Source organism: Ammodytes marinus, assembly GCF_949987685.1.
Source record: "Ammodytes marinus genome assembly, chromosome: 19".
Lineage (NCBI taxonomy): Eukaryota > Metazoa > Chordata > Actinopteri > Uranoscopiformes > Ammodytidae > Ammodytes > Ammodytes marinus.
This window is the reverse complement of record NC_137223.1, coordinates 12,122,245-12,141,083: the sequence shown is the minus strand read 5'-3', so window position 1 is coordinate 12,141,083 and position 18,839 is coordinate 12,122,245. Positions and strand designations below refer to the sequence as shown.

At 41.8% G+C, this 18,839-nt stretch overlaps 1 protein-coding gene across 2 annotated transcripts in view; it reads right to left on the bottom strand.

The window, feature by feature from the left end:
- Positions 1–18,839, bottom strand: part of jag2b (jagged canonical Notch ligand 2b) — a 46,092-nt gene that overhangs the window by 3,912 nt on the left and 23,341 nt on the right. Inside the window, exons 4-22 of one of the 2 annotated variants that reach the window (XM_080048009.1) lie at positions 17,480–17,737; positions 16,211–16,271; positions 13,701–13,831; positions 12,166–12,285; positions 11,808–11,921; positions 11,589–11,702; positions 9,815–9,928; positions 9,321–9,367; positions 9,001–9,174; positions 5,631–5,793; positions 5,377–5,538; positions 4,673–4,786; positions 4,415–4,528; positions 4,104–4,217; positions 3,537–3,653; positions 3,089–3,116; positions 2,448–2,533; positions 302–415; positions 18–133 (exon numbers count right to left, since the gene is read on the bottom strand). In XM_080048009.1, coding sequence (XP_079904135.1) covers positions 18–133; positions 302–415; positions 2,448–2,533; positions 3,089–3,116; positions 3,537–3,653; positions 4,104–4,217; positions 4,415–4,528; positions 4,673–4,786; positions 5,377–5,538; positions 5,631–5,793; positions 9,001–9,174; positions 9,321–9,367; positions 9,815–9,928; positions 11,589–11,702; positions 11,808–11,921; positions 12,166–12,285; positions 13,701–13,831; positions 16,211–16,271; positions 17,480–17,737 — 2,261 coding nt within the window. The remainder of the gene's footprint in view (positions 1–17; positions 134–301; positions 416–2,447; positions 2,534–3,088; positions 3,117–3,536; positions 3,654–4,103; positions 4,218–4,414; positions 4,529–4,672; positions 4,787–5,376; positions 5,539–5,630; positions 5,794–9,000; positions 9,175–9,320; positions 9,368–9,814; positions 9,929–11,588; positions 11,703–11,807; positions 11,922–12,165; positions 12,286–13,700; positions 13,832–16,210; positions 16,272–17,479; positions 17,738–18,839) is intronic. The other variant, XM_080048010.1, reaches the window with a different exon arrangement.

The window sequence follows — 18,839 nt, the reverse complement described above, 5'->3', positions numbered from 1 at the left end:
AGAAAGGGTCGTTTTACCTTTGTGCACTCCACTTTGCCATTAGAGCAATGGCAGCTGTTGCATTCTTCCTCCCATCGGCTGCTGTGGGGAAATTGCAGCCCAGAGTAGTGGCACGTCTTCCCAATACCTACGACTGCATGCAGACACAAAGAGACATGATGAACTTATGTAGCTAGAAGTAATGAGTGACCCGACTAATGCCTGAATCAATGTAATTATGAATTTGCATTAAGGTGTTAACTTAAAAGGATAGAAACATTGCCTACAACAGCGAGTGAATTGTACATAGAGTTGTACTTACACTCTTGGCATCGGGCTCCCGTTCTGCCAAGAGGACAGATGCAGCGGAAACCGTTGATCTCATCCACACAGGTGGCACCATAGGCACAGGGTGACGACTGGCACTCGTTTATGTCTGTCAAGGCAAAATAGCATTTAACATTTAGGTTGGACATTGTTCCACTGATGAGACAACATTTTTTTTGGCTTTGAATGGTAATGAGCTAAGATATGTGATTCTAGACAACTTGGTGTTGTAGGAACTACTCCTAAAGCTATTCTTTCAACTACTAGCAAATCACTGACATGCCAGCTGTCAGGAACATGCTAGCGCTACTCACAATAGCTCTCATTGGGCTTCTTGTTAGATTCTATACTAGGCTGTTCGCTTGTACTGACAGCTTGTTAGCTCGGTTGCTAACATTTTGGTACCATCAACTTCTGCCTCATAAATGCCAAGAGGGACAATTCCTCTTTTGTGGAGCTGTTTTATAGTCCGAGAGAAAAGGTTTTAAGTGGATGGTGCCTTCTCCATTTTGGATTCTCCAACACTCTGAATCCTTGAAGGCCAGAAAAGTCAACATAGCTTGGTATTGGTTAGCTGAGCGAATGTGCATATCACACAACCCAAAGTTGAACTCATCAACATTTTGCATATTTCCTTTGGCAAATTAACTTACTTTATGAGTCCTGTACAAGTAACATTTTAAGAAAAGCCAGAGATTTAATGGCAGTAAAATTAAACTATTCGCATTAAGAATTCTGTTAATCATTTCATGACCCAACAGATTTATCTTGGGGTCCTGTGGGGGAAATAGCTGCCGATGAAGGCAAAAAAATAAAAAATAACTAACAAAAAAAGCCATTGAAATCGATGCAACCTAACACTTTAGGCTTAAATCCCCATATTTAATTTTAATAGGTGAGTAAAATGCGCACGTGTTTAACCACCGACCCATCTGCTTTTTCGAGCATCTCTTTGAAGGACACATATCAATTGTGCCTTTTCACCAAAGTTACTGAGAACCCCGGGCTATTGTCGCCCAGATTTCACATGAACACAGTCTGGATGAGGATTCTCAAATTCGGGCCTGACAGAAAAGGTGAACGCTATCCGGCCCAAACAAAGGGAGCAGAGAAGAAGAATTTCAGGGTCACTGAGTAATTTGTCTTCAGTGTGTGTTTGTGCCTCTGTGTGAGTATGGAGGAGGGACGACCTCTGACCTGCGAGGCGTTTAAGGACAGAGAAAAAGGGTTGAGGGCGGCATCGCGGTCATGCATTTAGGTGTCAATGTGTCCATCTTCTCCGAGTCCCCACCATTTATTTCCTTTGGGTTATTTCCTCACGCCATCTACTCATCCTCTTAATCGTACTATGTTGCTATGGCTATGTTAGCGGCTCGAGAATGAAGGAAAATCAGGATTTTGATTTAAAATGCTTAAGTAGCACACTTCTCAGACTACTTTGTTAGGTAATTATGAGCCTATCATTAACACAAACCTCAAGAGTCAGGAACGGTTTCAGTCAAAGAGCCATAAATGCGCTAAATCAGTCTGTTAAGTGTCCCCAATAAATTGTGCAATGACAATAACCTGGGTATATACACACATTGACAATACAAATATTTTGAAAAAAATAAACCATTTGCACTACCTGTGCAGTATATTATATGTAATATTATTTTATTGCTTTTATTGCCTTAAGTTGTTGTCACTGTCTTATCTTTTATCTTAAATATTTTTTTACCAGCATAGACGAAAAGAAGTTGCGCACTCAATCTCATTACACTTGTACAATGACAATAAAGGATATTCCATTGTATTAAAAGGTAGAGTCAGGGATTCTGGAGAATACTTGTTGTCAAAATAAAGTCATTGAATATCTCCTCACGATCCGCTACCCGTGTGCTGTAAAATACAGTGTTAATACACAGCCCAGGCTCTGTAAACGGGCATGTTGCAAGCCATGTTGGGCCCCTTTGTTTACATACCAGTTAACAGAGCTATGTTGTGTATTAACACCAGATTGTTTTTCAGCGCAAATACAAAACGGACGAGTAGCAAATTTTGAGGAGATATTTGCTGATTTGGACAAAAAGTGATTTTGACAACAAGCGTTCTCCACAATCAACAAGTCCACCTTCAAGAAACTTTATGTCATTACTCACTAATTCGGCAGTCAGGTCCGGCGAAACCGGGAGCGCACTCGCACCGAAACCAGTTGACTCCGTCCACACAGATTCCTCCATTGTAACTGAGGAAAGAAATCAAAAAAACAATTAAACGAAGCACTACAAGAGCCACATCCTTTCCAGCTGCAACAAAGCACAAATGTGTGTTTGTGTGAGAGAGATGGTGGAGGGGATGAGGGGGGTCACAAGGCTCAATTCAATGCATCAATACAAGCCTCCACCTTTCAGATGCTAATTGCCGTGTCCAGTCTTTCCATCCCCTCCTCAAAGCCCAGCTGCCCCCCCCCCCCCCAGTCCAGGTCTCACGGGAAGAATGGACACTCGGCCACTCCACCCCCCACCTGCATTCACCATGGGGTAGGTGGGACTCTTTTTACCCCCTCCCAAATAAAAATAAAATCCCCACCTCTCTGTCCCATTCAATACCTAAGCCCCTATCCTATGAAAGATGCCCCTTTGAGGCTTGATTTAAGGACAACGTCCACTGCTTTGAGCGGCCCTTCACCCCTCCAGCCAGAGAGAAGTCTGTGTGAAGTGTGGGTCGAGGGAAGCAAGGGGAGGGGGAGAAAAGGTTTGGTTATGGCACAGGAGTGTGTAAGGCAGGAAACGCAACATACCATGGGTGAGGGTTGCAGTCGTTTATATCTGTTAAAGAAAACAAGAAAAAGAGACATTTAGCGTTGGGATGTTTCAGATACAAGTTTGTCTTATATAATATATACATTGTTGCCCCCGTCATAAATATGTCTGTGTTGATTGGGATACTGTGTGTTTACATATATCATGTCGTGGTGCTGTTATACACTGACATTGCCCCTTTACAACATCACTTTTACTTAAAACATTGTTGACAAAACTCATGACAAAATAACTTAATACACAGTCATCATTTTGTTCTAGTCATAAGATACTTTAGTTGGAGTTTAAGAAACCAACCATGAAAAGAGCTTACTCCAACTGTTGAACGACATTAAAAACAAATGGGCACGTGGGCATTAAAAGGCATTATAAGCACATCAGAGCTGAGAGATAGTTTAATGAAAAAATCAACATTGAGAAACTAACTTTGTCCGCAGGTGGGGCCTTCCCAGCCCTCTTTGCAGATGCAGGTAAAGGTGTCTCCTCCGCCCACGCAGGTTCCACCGCTGGAACAAGGACTGGAGGCGCATGTGCTGTTCTTGGCTGTGGAAGGTGAGGAAAGCCTTAGCCAAAGATCACAGCTGGCAGCAGATTACAAAAAACACATTCAACAATAACATCTATATAACTACTTGCACAATAAATCAACCATCAAAGTGTTTTTGAAAACATTTGAAAAACAACTTTGACTTTTTTTAGCGTCCTTATCTAACCTGAAGCTTTGCAACAACAAAAAAAGTTTAAACTCTGCAATATTGTAAGAACTCACTGCTGTCAGTAACACAACGTGTGTAAAGAGTTGCTGACTTACTCTGAATTTGGTCTTAAAAAGACGCTATGCACCCTACTTATGACACGACATATACTTATTTGATAAATGGTGCAAATAATTCTGTTATATCTGTATTAATATAGTAGCCACCTCCTCAAATTAAATCATTTAAAAAAAACATACAGAATAATAGCCGACTTTAACATTAGTGGAGGCCACACCTGTGTTACATGTGTTTCCTCCCCATCCAGGTGGGCAGGAGCAGCGGAAGGCGTCCCCATGGTCGTAGCAGGTGCCTCCATTACTGCAGGTGGTCGCGTCACACTGGCTCTCACCTAAATGAAAAAGACTTCATGACTATTCATGGAATTGGTCACGAGTATCACTGTGTTCTGTGGCCAGAAAGAACCTCAGTGACAGCATCACGTCAACATGTTTTTAGCCGTCAAAATATATACGAAGGTGTTGTTGGGGCCACGGCGAACTATGAACATAAACACACGCGTTAACACAGAGTCGGGGCATAACTCACGGGAATGACAGGTCTTGCCCTTCCAGTTGTCGGCACACTCGCAGTAGAAGTCGTTGACCAGGTCCACGCAGCGGCCGCCATTCTTACAGGGGTTGTGTCTGCACTCGTTTACATCTGAGGGAAAAGAGGTTTAAAATGAATCCATCTTTACCAAAACGTTCTAATTATATACAGTATATAGTGAAGAGGAAATGTAGAAGAGTGGCTCCACACAAGGCAGTACTTTGACACAACACAACGGAATGAATAGGAACTCACTGAGGTGGCACAGTCGTCCCTCCCAGCCATCAGGACACAGGCACTGAAAGGAGTTCAATCCATCGATGCAGGTCCCTCCGTTTCCACAGGGGCTGCTGATACAGTCATTAATATCTGAAAAAATGGTTAGATAGAAAACACTTTATTTGCACCCTTCCTGTTTGTTGTAAGCACATTTACGTGTTTTTTTAATTAATCTGTGAAGAATTTAATTATGTATATCAGATGATTGCGGCATATGATTACAGCTGCGCTATGCAGTTTATATGAACACTTTTCACATTTTAAATGGTTTCCCACATGTGATAAAGAGTTATCAAAATAATAAAACTCTAAGAAATCATCATATTTGCTTACCACATAATAAAGTTGTATAAACCATCTATTAAGGATTCATAAAATATTATACTGTATATTAAATAAATGAGGGGGAGGGGGTTAACATTGAAGAAAGAAATGTTACATGTATGGCAGATATGTATAACTGATTGAGAAAATGTTTATGTTGTTTTCTGGAATAAAATATTAAATAAATTAAAATATGAAATAATAAGGATAGTCAAAGATAATTTAATGAGATAAAGACAATTCCATCAAAACATTTTAGAGGCTAAATATAAAATTTTAAACTATTTTTTTGAGTGGTAGGTAATGAGTTTAAACCGATAATTTAAAGCTCCTAAAAGGGGTCAGTCAGTGCATACTTTCGTGGCAGTAAAGTCCGCTGAAGCCCGGGTCACACATGCAGGTGAAGTTTCCCTCCGGCTGGCTGATGCAGCGTCCTCGTGGGCCGCACACGTTGGAGGAGATGTGCCGCACTCCAGCTGAGTCATTGGCCGCTATGGTAACCGTGCAGCTGTCAATGACTGAGAAAAAGAAAGAAAAACATTGTTCAAATCAATTACTTTTTCACTTCTTAGTTCAATACCGCGTCATCTTTGTGGAGGACTTTGGTCACCTTGACATGGTCTGGTTAGGCAGTTCTCCTTGACCCGTTCACAGGTCTTGCCCCTGTAGCCTTCAGGACAGGCGCAGTAGAAGTCCTGCTCCATGCTGTGGCACGTGGCTGAGTTCTCACAGGGGTTTGGATCACAGGCATCGGAGGGAGACCAGCTGGAGATCTGAGGAAATCAAGGGGAAAAGATAATATAGGTATACAGGTTAAACTAAAGAATTTAAATGAAAAAAAAAAAGTTTCATGAGTTGCAACTGTAGTGTTTTGCCCCAGTCTTTTCGCTCTTAGCATCGTTCATGTTATTGACCAGCCATTTCCAGGGCATGGGAACCGCGTTGGTCCCAGTCCCTTCTCAGACTTGGACCCCTAAAAAATAAAAAAAGGTCTGACAAACGTAGACAACCTGTACACACAATGTACACAACCTGTCCAGCACCAAACGGGAGACAGACAAAAATGACAACTAGCTTTTGAACATTTCTGTATATGTAACAGCTAAAGAAACCAAACTTTTCTCGAGGAGTATGTGAAGACAAAACTAGGTAAATGGGCTATTTTCTGTTACCATGTTCCCCATAATAACTTAATTTGGTGAGCATGTATCAAGGTTAGGTGTCCAGCTTCTTTCACTGCGGAACAAAAGTACCCAACAATCTATTTAAGCAAGTGTATCAGCAAAGTGAACCTTCTTGTTTACATCTATGTGCCCAGGGACGGTAATTCTAACTCCTTTACATGTGCTTACTGGCAATTGCAGACTTGTGCTGCCAATGGCATCAGATGTCAAAGGGCATGTAGACAGTACTTAGAGGGTTTCCAGGCACCAAAGCTATTTGAGCTGACCTTTGGCCACGAGCCTGCTGCCACTGTAACATCACCTCACTACCATACTTCCTTGGTGATTGTTAAAAACAAGTGAAGCCTAATGAGTAATGGAGAAAAGCAGATCTGAAGTCTGTAGTTGAGCGGCTTAGCTTAGTTTGGCTCAAGCCACAACTTCTAACCAGACAAAATGGAAAGGTAAGCGGCGGAGCAAGGTAAGCCTAAGGAACTTTCCCCTAAGCTCATCAAGGGAATCCACGCTTTCGGTTATTACATACTCCACCGTGCTTAATCTTCCAAGATTATTCTGAGACAGAAGCCGGGCAGAAGGAAGAGAGAGAGAGAAAGAGAAAGAGAGACAGAGACAGACGGCAAGAGAAACACGGCCTATTACGATGGCAAATGTTGACTGCGGTCCAACATACGCAGAGCCACAGTGCATATCATGGAGATAAATCACTTGTCATACCACCGTGACTGTGGATGACACCTTTTGCCATTTGTACACGCTGCAATGGAGTAAAAATCTCTCACTTTATGTAAACAGAGGACTACTTTGCATAAACTTTGGGATGCACCCTTTAGCCATTTAAGGTGCTGAACATGTAGGTAGGGCAACAAGGGTGAGTGAAGTCTGCGGTCACACACTGTTTATTTTACCCTAAGTGTCAAGGCCAGATACATTTTTACACTTTTTCTTTTTTTTTAGTGTTTGCATGTGTGTGGTCAGGGGATGGTGTCTGAAGGCAGTAGTGGCTATAAATCTTCAGCACATTAATGTGCAAGCAGTTGCACTGTTGGCAGCACCAGGGACATTTCTCTTTTTTTGTTGCGTCTAGCAGACAGGTGGAGGGTTTATTTGCAGTAAACCCCAAGGCAACGTTGTAAAATTTGATTGTGCTCAACCATAAATAAATGTTTTATCTAAATGTTTAAGCCAGTGTAACACATGCAACAACCCAATTTAAATGCTTTTATCAACTTGGAAAGCAACTTCATTCTTAAAAAGATATATTCAGTGATCCTGTTGTGAACTTGTTGTCAAAATGACTTTGTAAAAATCATTGAATATCTCCTCACCATTCGCTACCTGTCTGTACTGTGTGTGCACTTAAGGAACACATTTTTACGAGCTAATGCTTTGTTTATATACCATGTGTTAACTCTACACCTTTAACCTGGAGAAGAGACATTTTTTTTAGCCACTGGTAGTATAGCCAATAGCATGATAAAAAGCCTCTAAACTCCTCAAACTCCCCAAAACTAGCATTGTACGATCAAGACCCGCTCGTCATCTTTACTAAGTACAGTAGACATGTCTCTTTGCTCTTAAGCTTTTCTACAAGTTGTCCTTATTTCCCCTGAATGCGTCATTCCTGTTAAGAAACGTGGGGGAAATAACACTATTACACAATCAAAACTTTCACAAACTCAGATACTAATCAAGAGAAATATGAGGCTGGAGGCGTTTGTAGCTTGGGCACTGCGGGGGCAGGAATGAACACCGTGCCATAGCAGGCATCGGAGCTGTGTAGTATGCGGGCAGACAGCCAGCGTCACCTCATTCAGAGAGAGGCTCGTATTTATAGTAGAGAGATGCTAAAACGGGATTGGCTCCTGACCAGCAATGTCCTCCATTCAGGACCCAGGAGATGCAGTGGAGTGCTGCTTTCCTCACTGCTAACCTACATAAGCCACACACACAAAAGTCTGCATGAAGGCCACCGATGTGTAATGTGAAAAAATATGATGGATTACAACAGAAGTTTGCCATGAAAGCTGGGTTTGGCTTAATGGGCTAGGAGAATAATACACGCAGAGCATACTGTAGCAATTGCTTGGCACACAACAAAAGTCGGCTTAGATTACTGTTGTAATGATACTGCAGTTTGTGTATTTCCACCCCTGTTGGGGGAGGTTAAAGTCATTAACCAGTGTTTCTCACTCTATGTCTTGGGGGGGGGGGCTGCACGCCAACACATGACAGACAGACACACACACACACACACACACACACAGGGGTGCGCACACCCACTGTCAGAGAGAGAGCGGAGGAGAGGATAACTACTTGTGTTACGTTAAAATGCAAAAATTTACAAAAACCAAAAAGTAATTTATAAATGACCCGAACCATCTTTAAAGCAGGTGAAAATATCTGTGTTTTTTTAAATGCACCCAACATGAATCTAGCACCAGTGGTTAACGTTAACTCTGCTGCTAATCATTCTTCTACTAGTTAAATCAGGTCAACACAAACTTCCGCAACAGGCTGCAGGGGGACCGTCTAACAGCCTGCATGTGGATCTCAATAACTGGACCAGAGGTGTCTGACTTCACATACCAGGAGGCAGTGGAAATGTTCTTTAAAAAAAATTTAAAAAATAAAAATCCACTAAACCAGTAGCCTACTGCTTGAAACAAAAATGTGCCCGTTGAGACATGTAATGCCACTACTTGCATCCAATAGCTATAAAATAAAATAAACGATAATGTACAGTAAAATAAAAGGTTGGCACAACAACATGGATACAACATGGAAGATGAAACTCACCTCACACAGCTGTCCAGCAAACTGGGATGGGCACTGGCACACAAAGCCGTCCAACACCGTGTGGCACTGGCCCCCGTTCTGACACGGTTTGTTGTCACACTTGTTCCTCTGGATCTCACAGTGAGTGCCCAGGAAGCCCGGAGGACACTGGCAGTGGTAACCCTTCAGGCCCTCCTAAACAACACACAAGGCCAAATGAAGAGTCAGTGAAGGCATCGCCAAGTGAAACCTGCTATTTTGGTTCATGTGTGGGCAGTAGCGCAAAAAAGAAAAGGGTTGGGGGAAGGGGAATATAGATTAAACAATTAAAACATCCATACCCTGCAAGTTGCTCCATTCTGACATTGACCATGGCAACTGTTGATGTCTGAAGAGGAAGAAGATACAAAAACAAATGACATTTTATCATTTAAACATCATCAATCCTTGGAGAATTTGTGAGGCGTAATCTATAGTATAATGTGGGATGTGCGCAGATTAAGTTAAAAGTTCGTAAAAAAGAAATGACTAGTGAAGCCAAGAGTTGCCAGATAGACCTTATATAGATTGTTAACTGGCATGCATTGGACCCATAGAGGGGAACTGGACATGCAAATTCAGCCACAATGGCAGAACTAGAGCTACCAGTTTGCCAAAGAAGAGACAGGAACCGTGGGTTAACGCATGTGGAAAAGTGAGTGGCGTTAAACTACACCTATGTAGTGTGTCCAGGAAGTGAGAGGAAGCGTTGGAAAGTAGCCAGAAGGAGAGAAGACGCCAGTGGACAGGAGTTTAGAAAAAAAGTGACTTTTAGGGGGAAAAATATAATACTGACTGATGTCACAGTTTTGTCCGGACCATCCGCGAAAACAGTTGCAGTGATATCCGCCAATCAAATTTTTGCAAGAGTGAGCGTTCACACAGGGCTTTCCTGCACACTCATTTGCATCTGTAAAAAAGGGCAGGATGTAGAAATAGACCCAGTCCATCAATTGAAACAAACTAATGCAAAAGAGGACAAAGAGAAAGAAAAGGGACCAGAAATCCAACATTTGAAGCCCAGAGAAATGACAATATTGGCAGCATTGCTACCGCAGAATGAAAAGTCATGGTAAAAGCTTGAGAACACCGAGTCAAGCACTAAACAAAAGTTTAGAATATTTTTGGACAATCTCTGGAACATGATACATTTATACAAATGCTACAATTGAAACCAAGCGGATTTGTTGGTTGAATGTGATATAATTGAATTGCTTTTAGGTGTGCTTGCCTAATGAAATGGACAGTGTATTGATTTTAAAAACGCAACAGTAGATCTTAATATATTCTGTAGCTCTAGAGAAGATTGGTCAAATATGAGAACATAACTTTGTTTACACACTAGGGCGTGGACTCCATTGCTTTAATTTGGTAACATTTATTAATATGGCAATGCAATATTAAATTGCTAGACAACTTAAGATGGATTTCAACGTGACTGCAATTTCCTGAGAACCTCTGTTGTATATTGAACTCCTCACAAAAAACATTTTTTTCCAGGTCCTGTGTGCAAAACCCAACCGTAAACACTTCTATGACGTTTCAGAGAACGGAAAAGCCTCAGGGAAACGACAGCTGACACCTTAACAACAGTTTGCATTCTCATCTTGTTGGATACAGATGAAATGAGCTCAAACTGTAAAGTCCCAGCCACATACATTCAATTGACAACCCTCCAGAGGCATCAGAAGTGTTACAACAAAGAAAAGGCACCTCTGCTAAAATATTCAAAGGAAAAAAGGAGGGGGGAGAAGGGCAGTCCACAGGGAGTCCTGCTGTGCTCATTCACACACCTGTCTTGAAACACTACACTTCATATATACACACACACACACACACACACACACACACACACACACACACACACACGCACACGCACCAGGTAAGACAGGAGGCCAATGGCTGCTTGTAAATTGAGATCTGAGCAAGTAACGTGAGACAGAACTCTTGGGATCTCTTTTTCCTACCTTCACCCCCTCATACACACAAACACACACACACACACACACACGCGCGCGCGCAGGCAGTAACACACGCACGCACAGCCCCCAACTTTGTTTACCGGTCATAATCCAATTCCTGGCTTTGTGCCGGTCACGTCCGCTTGTCGGGGACAGGGAGAGATATAGAAACAAATGTGTCCGCCAGAGAAGAACAAGCTAACGGATATAGACACACTAGTGGCTCATAAAGTGATTGAGAAAAAAAATAAAGGGGGCCGCGTGCAGCTGCCAGCTCATCCAGGATATTGACAGCTTGTACTCTGGCCACGAGGCTCAGGTTGCTGGTTGCCAATTCTAATCCAAAAACAGTGATCGGGATCAGTGGGCAATGCTGAGACTGTGTCAAAGGGGATTTTCACTTGTTTCAGGAAACCGAACAAACAGGAGAGCCGTCTGTAAAAACACTTCTCCTTTTATAAATGAAGAGTTGTTTTGAAAATCTAGGATTTCCTGCATTAAGGTTTTCTGTTTTTCACGATTTCAGATTTAGCAAATAAGTACAAACAAAAAAGAAAAAAAAGTAAAAAGGATGTGCGTGTGTGTTGTTATTGAAAAGATGAATCTCACCTATCTGGCAGGTCTTTCCCTCCCACTGTGGGGGGCATACACACTCAAAGCCATCATCCAGGTCGATGCAGGTTCCACCCTGAGCACACGGACTGGATGAACAGTCATCCAAATCTGTGAAAACACACACAATGAGCCGTTTGATGTCTAGGTAATGAGTAGTTGAAGAGTGTGAAGAGAGAAAAAAGACATCAGAATGGATTGTGTGCAGCGACTTACTGTTGGCACAGGTGGGACCTTCCCAGCCCGGCGGACACTGGCACTCGAACCCAGTGGGACCCTCGTAGCATGTACCACCGTTAGCACACGGCTCTGACACACAGGCGTGCTCGGCTGGTGGAAACGAGGGGATCAAATAAATAAAAATGAAGATTCGCTCTTCCAAAGTGATTGTTGTTCAAAATGGAAATAAATTCCCTTTTTTTACAAATCATACATGACAAAGGAAACAGTAAATATTGACACCTAACCCTGTCAAATGTTTGGAATATTTTGCTCGATGACTTTAACCAATTATTCATAAACATTTAACCAAATACAGACTTGTTTGAACGTAAACAGTTTGCACTAGGCTCACCTATGTGGCAGGTCTTGCCCGAGTATCCCTGTGGACAGGAGCAGTAGTACTCGTCTGGTTCGGTGTTCATGCAGGTTCCTCCGTTGACACAGGGCTGGTGGCGACCGCAGTAATTCAGATCTGAAGGGAGATGCACATTCAGACACAAATACAATAATTGTATTAATGTCAGGAGAATACTTTACCTGCCTTTGACACTAAAACTAAAATTAATGACACTCCTACTTTCTGTATAGGCATCTTTAATCTCTCCATCGATATTATTTATATAAAAAGATAAATACAATTCTCCACATACACTTTTAAAATCTTTGAGTCAGCTGTGTCTCGGCCCTGTGAGAAACCTCTTTGCTTCTTTCATCCATTTGATCCTGTTGGTGATGGGAGTTCCCAGGAAGCAAGCCAGCTGTCAGCTTTTGACAGGATGCTCAGAGTGTTTTCTCAAAGACTCTGCTGCAGTATTTCCAGAGCTCCAGTTATAGACATTTTAACTTGTCTTTTCATTTGTATAAAATAAAAATAAAAATTGGTCTCACATATTTTTGTTTCCTTTTTATTTCTGATTGCTGATGTATTTTGATATCTCCGGAATATTCATAACAAAAGCCTACTGTATGTGATCCCTGCCCACCATCCTCAAGCTAAAGGCCAACTGGCCCTAAAGGCTGGTTGATAAAGTGTCAGGGCTCTGTCTCCAGCGGGAGGATCTTAGGACCAGTTCTCATCCCCTGAAGAGCCCGCGGTAAAGGGATGAGAGGGGATCGAGTGTCCCTTCTGCTGCTGCTCATATCTCACACACACACACACACAGTAAAACTATCCAGTTCTCCAGTCAGAGAGGATCGGGAGAGAATTCAGACCTCGAACTAACTGAAACTACACTAATCGTACAATTTAAAGGCAAATCTCTAACCTACTCTGACATGTGTGAGGTATACGAGAAATGTCAGTATTTTTTAAAACATTTCATCACTGAAATACACACATTTACAGTTCAAATACTTTTTTTTTTGTGTGTTACGTCCAGTTCGTAGAACAGCATATGGACTAAATTTGCTAAAATAACTTCTCAGGCTGCACAACTAACACATGTTGTCATTATCGATAAGTCTGAAGTTTACATTAATGATTCATTGAGTGAACACAAATCAGCCATCAGAACCAAGAATATAGCTTTTCCAATGCATGCTGCTTTTTCTATATTTTCTTTTTTTAACCAAACATATTGATGGGATCACATACCACTTCATCATATTTTATTGTATCAAAGTTATTTTATTGTATTAAAGTCACACTTTCATTGGAATATTTTCTATTATTGCGTTATATGTCTGTTTAGCATGTTTTGGTCATTTCATTAGGTGTTAAATAATGTGTATTTCCGGTGTATTGTCTAAACAGACTGTATGTAGTACATGTTGATATGTTGCTTCAGATACAAACTGATGTTGCTGGAGGGGGCGAGCAGGAAGAGAGCAGGGACTATGCCAGTGTCTTGTGTGGGAGGAGATGAAATAATAAATATGTCTCCGTACCTTTATCACACAGCATGCCGCCCCAGTTCCTCTCACAGATGCACTTCCAGGGAACGTGACAGGTCCCGTGGACACATCCAGGATACAACATGCAGTCATCACAGAACTGACCCTGCCAGCCGTAGTTACACCTGTCAACGTCAAACACAGACACAAGAACACAACCATGAATAATATCCCTCATTTAATCCCTCTTCCTGCTCGCTGAATAATCCATTTGTTTTCTTTCACTGGCTGTTATTTTATTTATTATTTTTTTATTTTGTTGCACCGAAACACCAGATAATAGACAAGTATAAATGTGCACAATGTCTTACATCTGGTGATGATTTAGCACAATGAAATAAAGTCAATAAAACCAAAAAAATATATAAATATATGCAAATGTTCATCAGTGGAAATGATCATTTTTAGGTCCAGTAAGAAGCTTCCAGAAAAAGCCAAGTTTTTCTAAGCCAAACCCACAACTACACTTGTTTTATTCCGCGATCATAAAAAGAAAAGTCAACATTTAACATTTATTATAAAGTCTGTGGGAGGGTCTAGGCAGGATTTCTGAAGACATCAATTAAGCCTCGATTTAGCATTCAAACAACTGTGCTGCAGGAGGGTTAGCTGGTGGCTGAAGCAAGTCCTCGGAGTAGACCTGTTCCAACAGTGGAAACCCACCTCACCCACACCGGATCCGCTCTTGCGTCAACCTACTGTATCCCACGACCTCCCGCCAACTAATCTTAGCGTAGAGTGACATTCCAGGGCAGGAGGGTTAAGAATACTTCCAGAGGCTCCCCCGTGCTCGTGTTAAAAGTCTGGAGTCTGAGGGGGCTATGAGTGTGGGCACAGTGGATGAAGACCACTGTACTCTGTATACATACACACAGCGTATATATACACGTGCACGCGCTGGCAGCTACAAGACAGCACTGAAGGCTATTCCGAGGCTGTGGTGTCGACGAGCCAGCTGTCTTGTCAATTGACGGCTATTTTCAGGCTCCTGCAGACGGCACCGCTGTCTCTATGAGAGACGAGGCTTTTGAAAGAGGGGGGGCATCGGGGAATACTTGGGATGCTTCTTCCACTGTATATGATTAGCTTCCGAGGGGTCTGACAGCAATGTAGCAATCACACTAACAGGGCTTTGGCAAGGAGACTCCGTTACTGCTTTTACAAGTTTTGAAAGGTATCAAAAAAGGAGGCATTTTGGTGGTTTGCATTCTCTCCATATTGATATCATAATTACACATCAAAACCCCTTGTGCCTGCAGGCGGCATAATTCTCCTGAGTTGGATTCATAACATGTTGGAATGTCAAAGTTAGAAAAACTGAGTTACCATTATTTGGACCGCGGCAAGCCTTTTGACAAATATGTCCGAACAAGCCTCTAATTTGTGCTTGTATAACAAAAAAAAGAAATTAAAATCCCTCAGTGCAGCAGCTTTACAACAGGCACGTACCACCTTTTGTGTGTGTGTCAAAAAGCCCGCAGCGAGCAAGGCACGGCCCATAAAAGTGTGATGAAATAAAAAAAATAAAAAGGAATGAAAGGAGACGGTGAGATGTTTAAAGCCAGCTCTCCGTCACCCCAAGGCTTCATTAAATTCGTGCCGCTGCAGGAAGATTCTTTATTAGCTGCGGCTGCTTCTCCTCTCTATTTTAGCTTTTCCTGTTGACTGGGACTTGACATTTCAGGAGAATAAGAAAAGCTTTTTTTCATTGTTGTCTGTTTGCTCACTGGATGCCTCCTGCAGATCAAGCAAGACACACAAAAATGTGAAGCAGTTTCCTTAAACCTGGTCATCCCCCTGTTATTCCTCGGCTCCGGGCCAAACCATTTTTTCCCTGATAATGGGAGGCAAGTGTCTCTCTCCATCTGGCAGGTGGGAGGAGGGGGATGTACCACATCCTGCAAACTGTGGACCTATGGGGGCCTTTCTACGTCACTTCATCCAACTGTCATTTCCACTTTAGGAAATGCACATAACACAGTGGGATATTCATTTCCTTTTCCTGCCCACCAACCCCTCCTGCCCCTTCAAGGAGGACTGCAATGCGGACGGAGGAGGGGATATGGCAATTCAAAGCACGTTTTATTTTATTTTATGGTGGTCCAATTCAAACACCCACAACTCGGCCCGATCCGCAGGGAGCATATGAGGTGCTTGGTATTCTGTGGAGGTTGTTCAGGTGGCTAGAAATACAAGGCGGCAGGCACGGTGTTGCCCTTTTCTACAGATGCCCACAAGGGAAGAAAAAGGATAATGCCAAAACAATATGTACCTCTGTCTGGCAGTTCAAATCTATGTGTGTATAGTCTTTCACATATTAATCCAATGCTGGTAGTTGCATTTTCAGTTGCTAAAGAAACCACTTTCCCAGCACAGAAAGAAAAAAAAACTATCTGCATGTACATTATGATGGATCCTAACACAAAAACTGTAATAACAGAAGTTATAATCTTAAAGAAAGATTGTCTGTGTATAAAAGAGACATATATTCCTGATAATCTTACTTGCAGTCCCCCGGGAAGGCGCAGCTGCCATGTATTAGGTTGCATCCTTGCTTGCAGATCGCTGAGAAAAAGTCAAGAAGAAAGAAACATTTAAAAAAAATTAAAAAAAATTATTCCACTGTGAGACAGCCATCATCACATGTCTTACCATGAAAACACAATATTTGTTTAAGCCCCTGTAAACCTAAATCTACAAACTTCTTATAAGTGTTTATGTGTAGGAGTGTGAATGATCGTAAGCATCTAAAAAGAGTAAGGTTCGGTTAAGGTGAGGCTGGCTATCCTCTTGTTCTAATCACACAATAATGTTTTGAACCAATCACGGCAGTTCTCTGCCCAAACGTTCTATAATAACAATGACTGTTGCCATGGAGACCGTTTGACACGGCCACGCACACACAGTCCTGTCAAACAGTCTAGACAGTAAAAAAGCAGTTTTTTAACTACGTTTTATATTGATGAACAATTAGATTTTTGAAAAAAAGACACCCAATTCTGATATCATATATTGATTTTTACTGGCTCAAAGGAGCAAAAGGGCCAGGCCAAAAGAAAAGTGAGGGATAGCATCAGAAGGGAGGAGAGATAGGAGGAGGAACTTGTTTGTTCGCCTATCTTCCTAGCAAGTGCTAGAAGCCTGGAGAATTCATTCATGGCACCCTGATACAGCTCGGGGGGGGGAGCAGTTGTGATTTATTGGAGGCCCCCCACTCTCTCCCACACCACCCACAAGCACGACCCCAGTGCTGCTACATAGCATTAACATAGACAGGCAGCGCACGGTGCAATTCCACCATGCCTCTTCAATGGTGCTTTGACACCGCCTATAGATTTACTTATTAAGTTAGGTTACCTTTTCTTGTGCTTCAAATCATTTCAGCAATTTATAATGATGTCATTTTCTTATTTATAATTGTATCATTTAGCAGCTACAATGTTCTATCTATCAGAAAATCTAAAAAGGCAATGACATATGTCCACTGCATGGTAACACATTCAATTTCAGCTTTTAAATACACCTTATAGCCACAGCAAATAATACGAGCACCTTGCAACTAATGATAATTTCAATTGATAATCAATAGTTTTTTGTTTTCAATTCACTTCCTGATTTTAAAGTCTTTCAATTGTCATAGAAAGTTTAGAATGCCTCTCACAAGCTCAAGGGTCGGTTCGGTACAAAACTCAAACTCCAAAACAAAATAGATCAACATCATCTGTCTTTAAATACGAATATACCCAGTGTACCAAGAGCATTTTGCCACTCACCTGTCCTGCAGTCCGTGCCCATCCAGCCGTCCAGGCAGACCCGGGCCCCTGAGGGCTCACAGCGATAGTGGCCAAAGTAGTCGTCACGGGGAACACACAGCTTATTGCACTTGTTGCTGTAGTAGTTCTCATCGCAGCGCACCCGCATTCTGTAGCTGAGGTGAGCAATGGGCCCGTCGTGCAGGATGGTCTGCCACGGGTCACCAGGGTTGATCATGCCAGTGTGAATGCTGCGCTCGATCAGCAGCTCCTCCTCTTCTGAAAGGAAAAAATAGATCAAAACAAATCAAAACAAGACCCCAGAACCAAAGAGATGAAAAAAAAAGTTTAAATCCCCTCCTCCCCTTACAAACCACCCACACTGTGGAGAAGGTCACATTTAGTAATGAACCTACAGAGAATTGTCTACCTGTCCAGCCCTTAAATGTGTTGTTTCTTCACCCTTGCCACTCCCGTTGCATAATTTTTCTGCTGCAGCAGGCAGCTGTTTTAAGTGAAAAATCTCTAAATTTCCACCGAAAACTACCACTGCCTCTAGTACTAAACCATATAACAGATACAGATAACAGACTAGCTGATGACCACAGTGGATCACATCCAGACTAGAGCTGCAACGATTAATCGACGAATCGATTATTAAAATAATCGCCAACTATTTTGATAATCGATTAATCATTATGAGTAATTTTTTAATAAAAAATGTCCAAATTCTCTAATTTTAGCTTCTCAAATGTAAATATTTTCTGGTTTCTTTACTCCTTTTATGACAGTAAACTGAAATATCTGTGTATTTTGGACATAACAATAAATTTGAGGACGTCAACATGGGCTTTGGAAAATGTATCAACATTTTTCACTATTTTATGACATTTAACGGGCCAAACCACTAATCGATTAATCGAGAAAATAATCGACAGATTAATCGATTATCAAAATAATCGTTAGTTGCAGCCCTAATCCAGACCCAATCAAATCGGATCTGGATGGGTTAGCATCTTGGCTAAACACTTCACAAAGTGTTTGAGGACAAGTTGACATTAAACCCAATGCAATACATCCACACAACTGCAGTTCTGTGTCTTCACCAAAGGTCAACTGCGGCCCTCCCTCAGTCATTCCATTTACTAAGTTGATAAAATTGATAAAAATGTGTTTATTTGCAACACTTTCATCAAAACAATGACATTCTTCTCCTTTGGTCAGATGTTAAGTCACTCCCTTGCGAAATAAAGTAGTGCATTCTTATTCAGCAGACAGATGCATTGATATCACAATGTGTTTGTATGTGGAAAGTACCCACTGAATTTTAAGTACGCTATTGAAATTCATTGTCTGCAAACTGATCCAATTTCTGGTGATA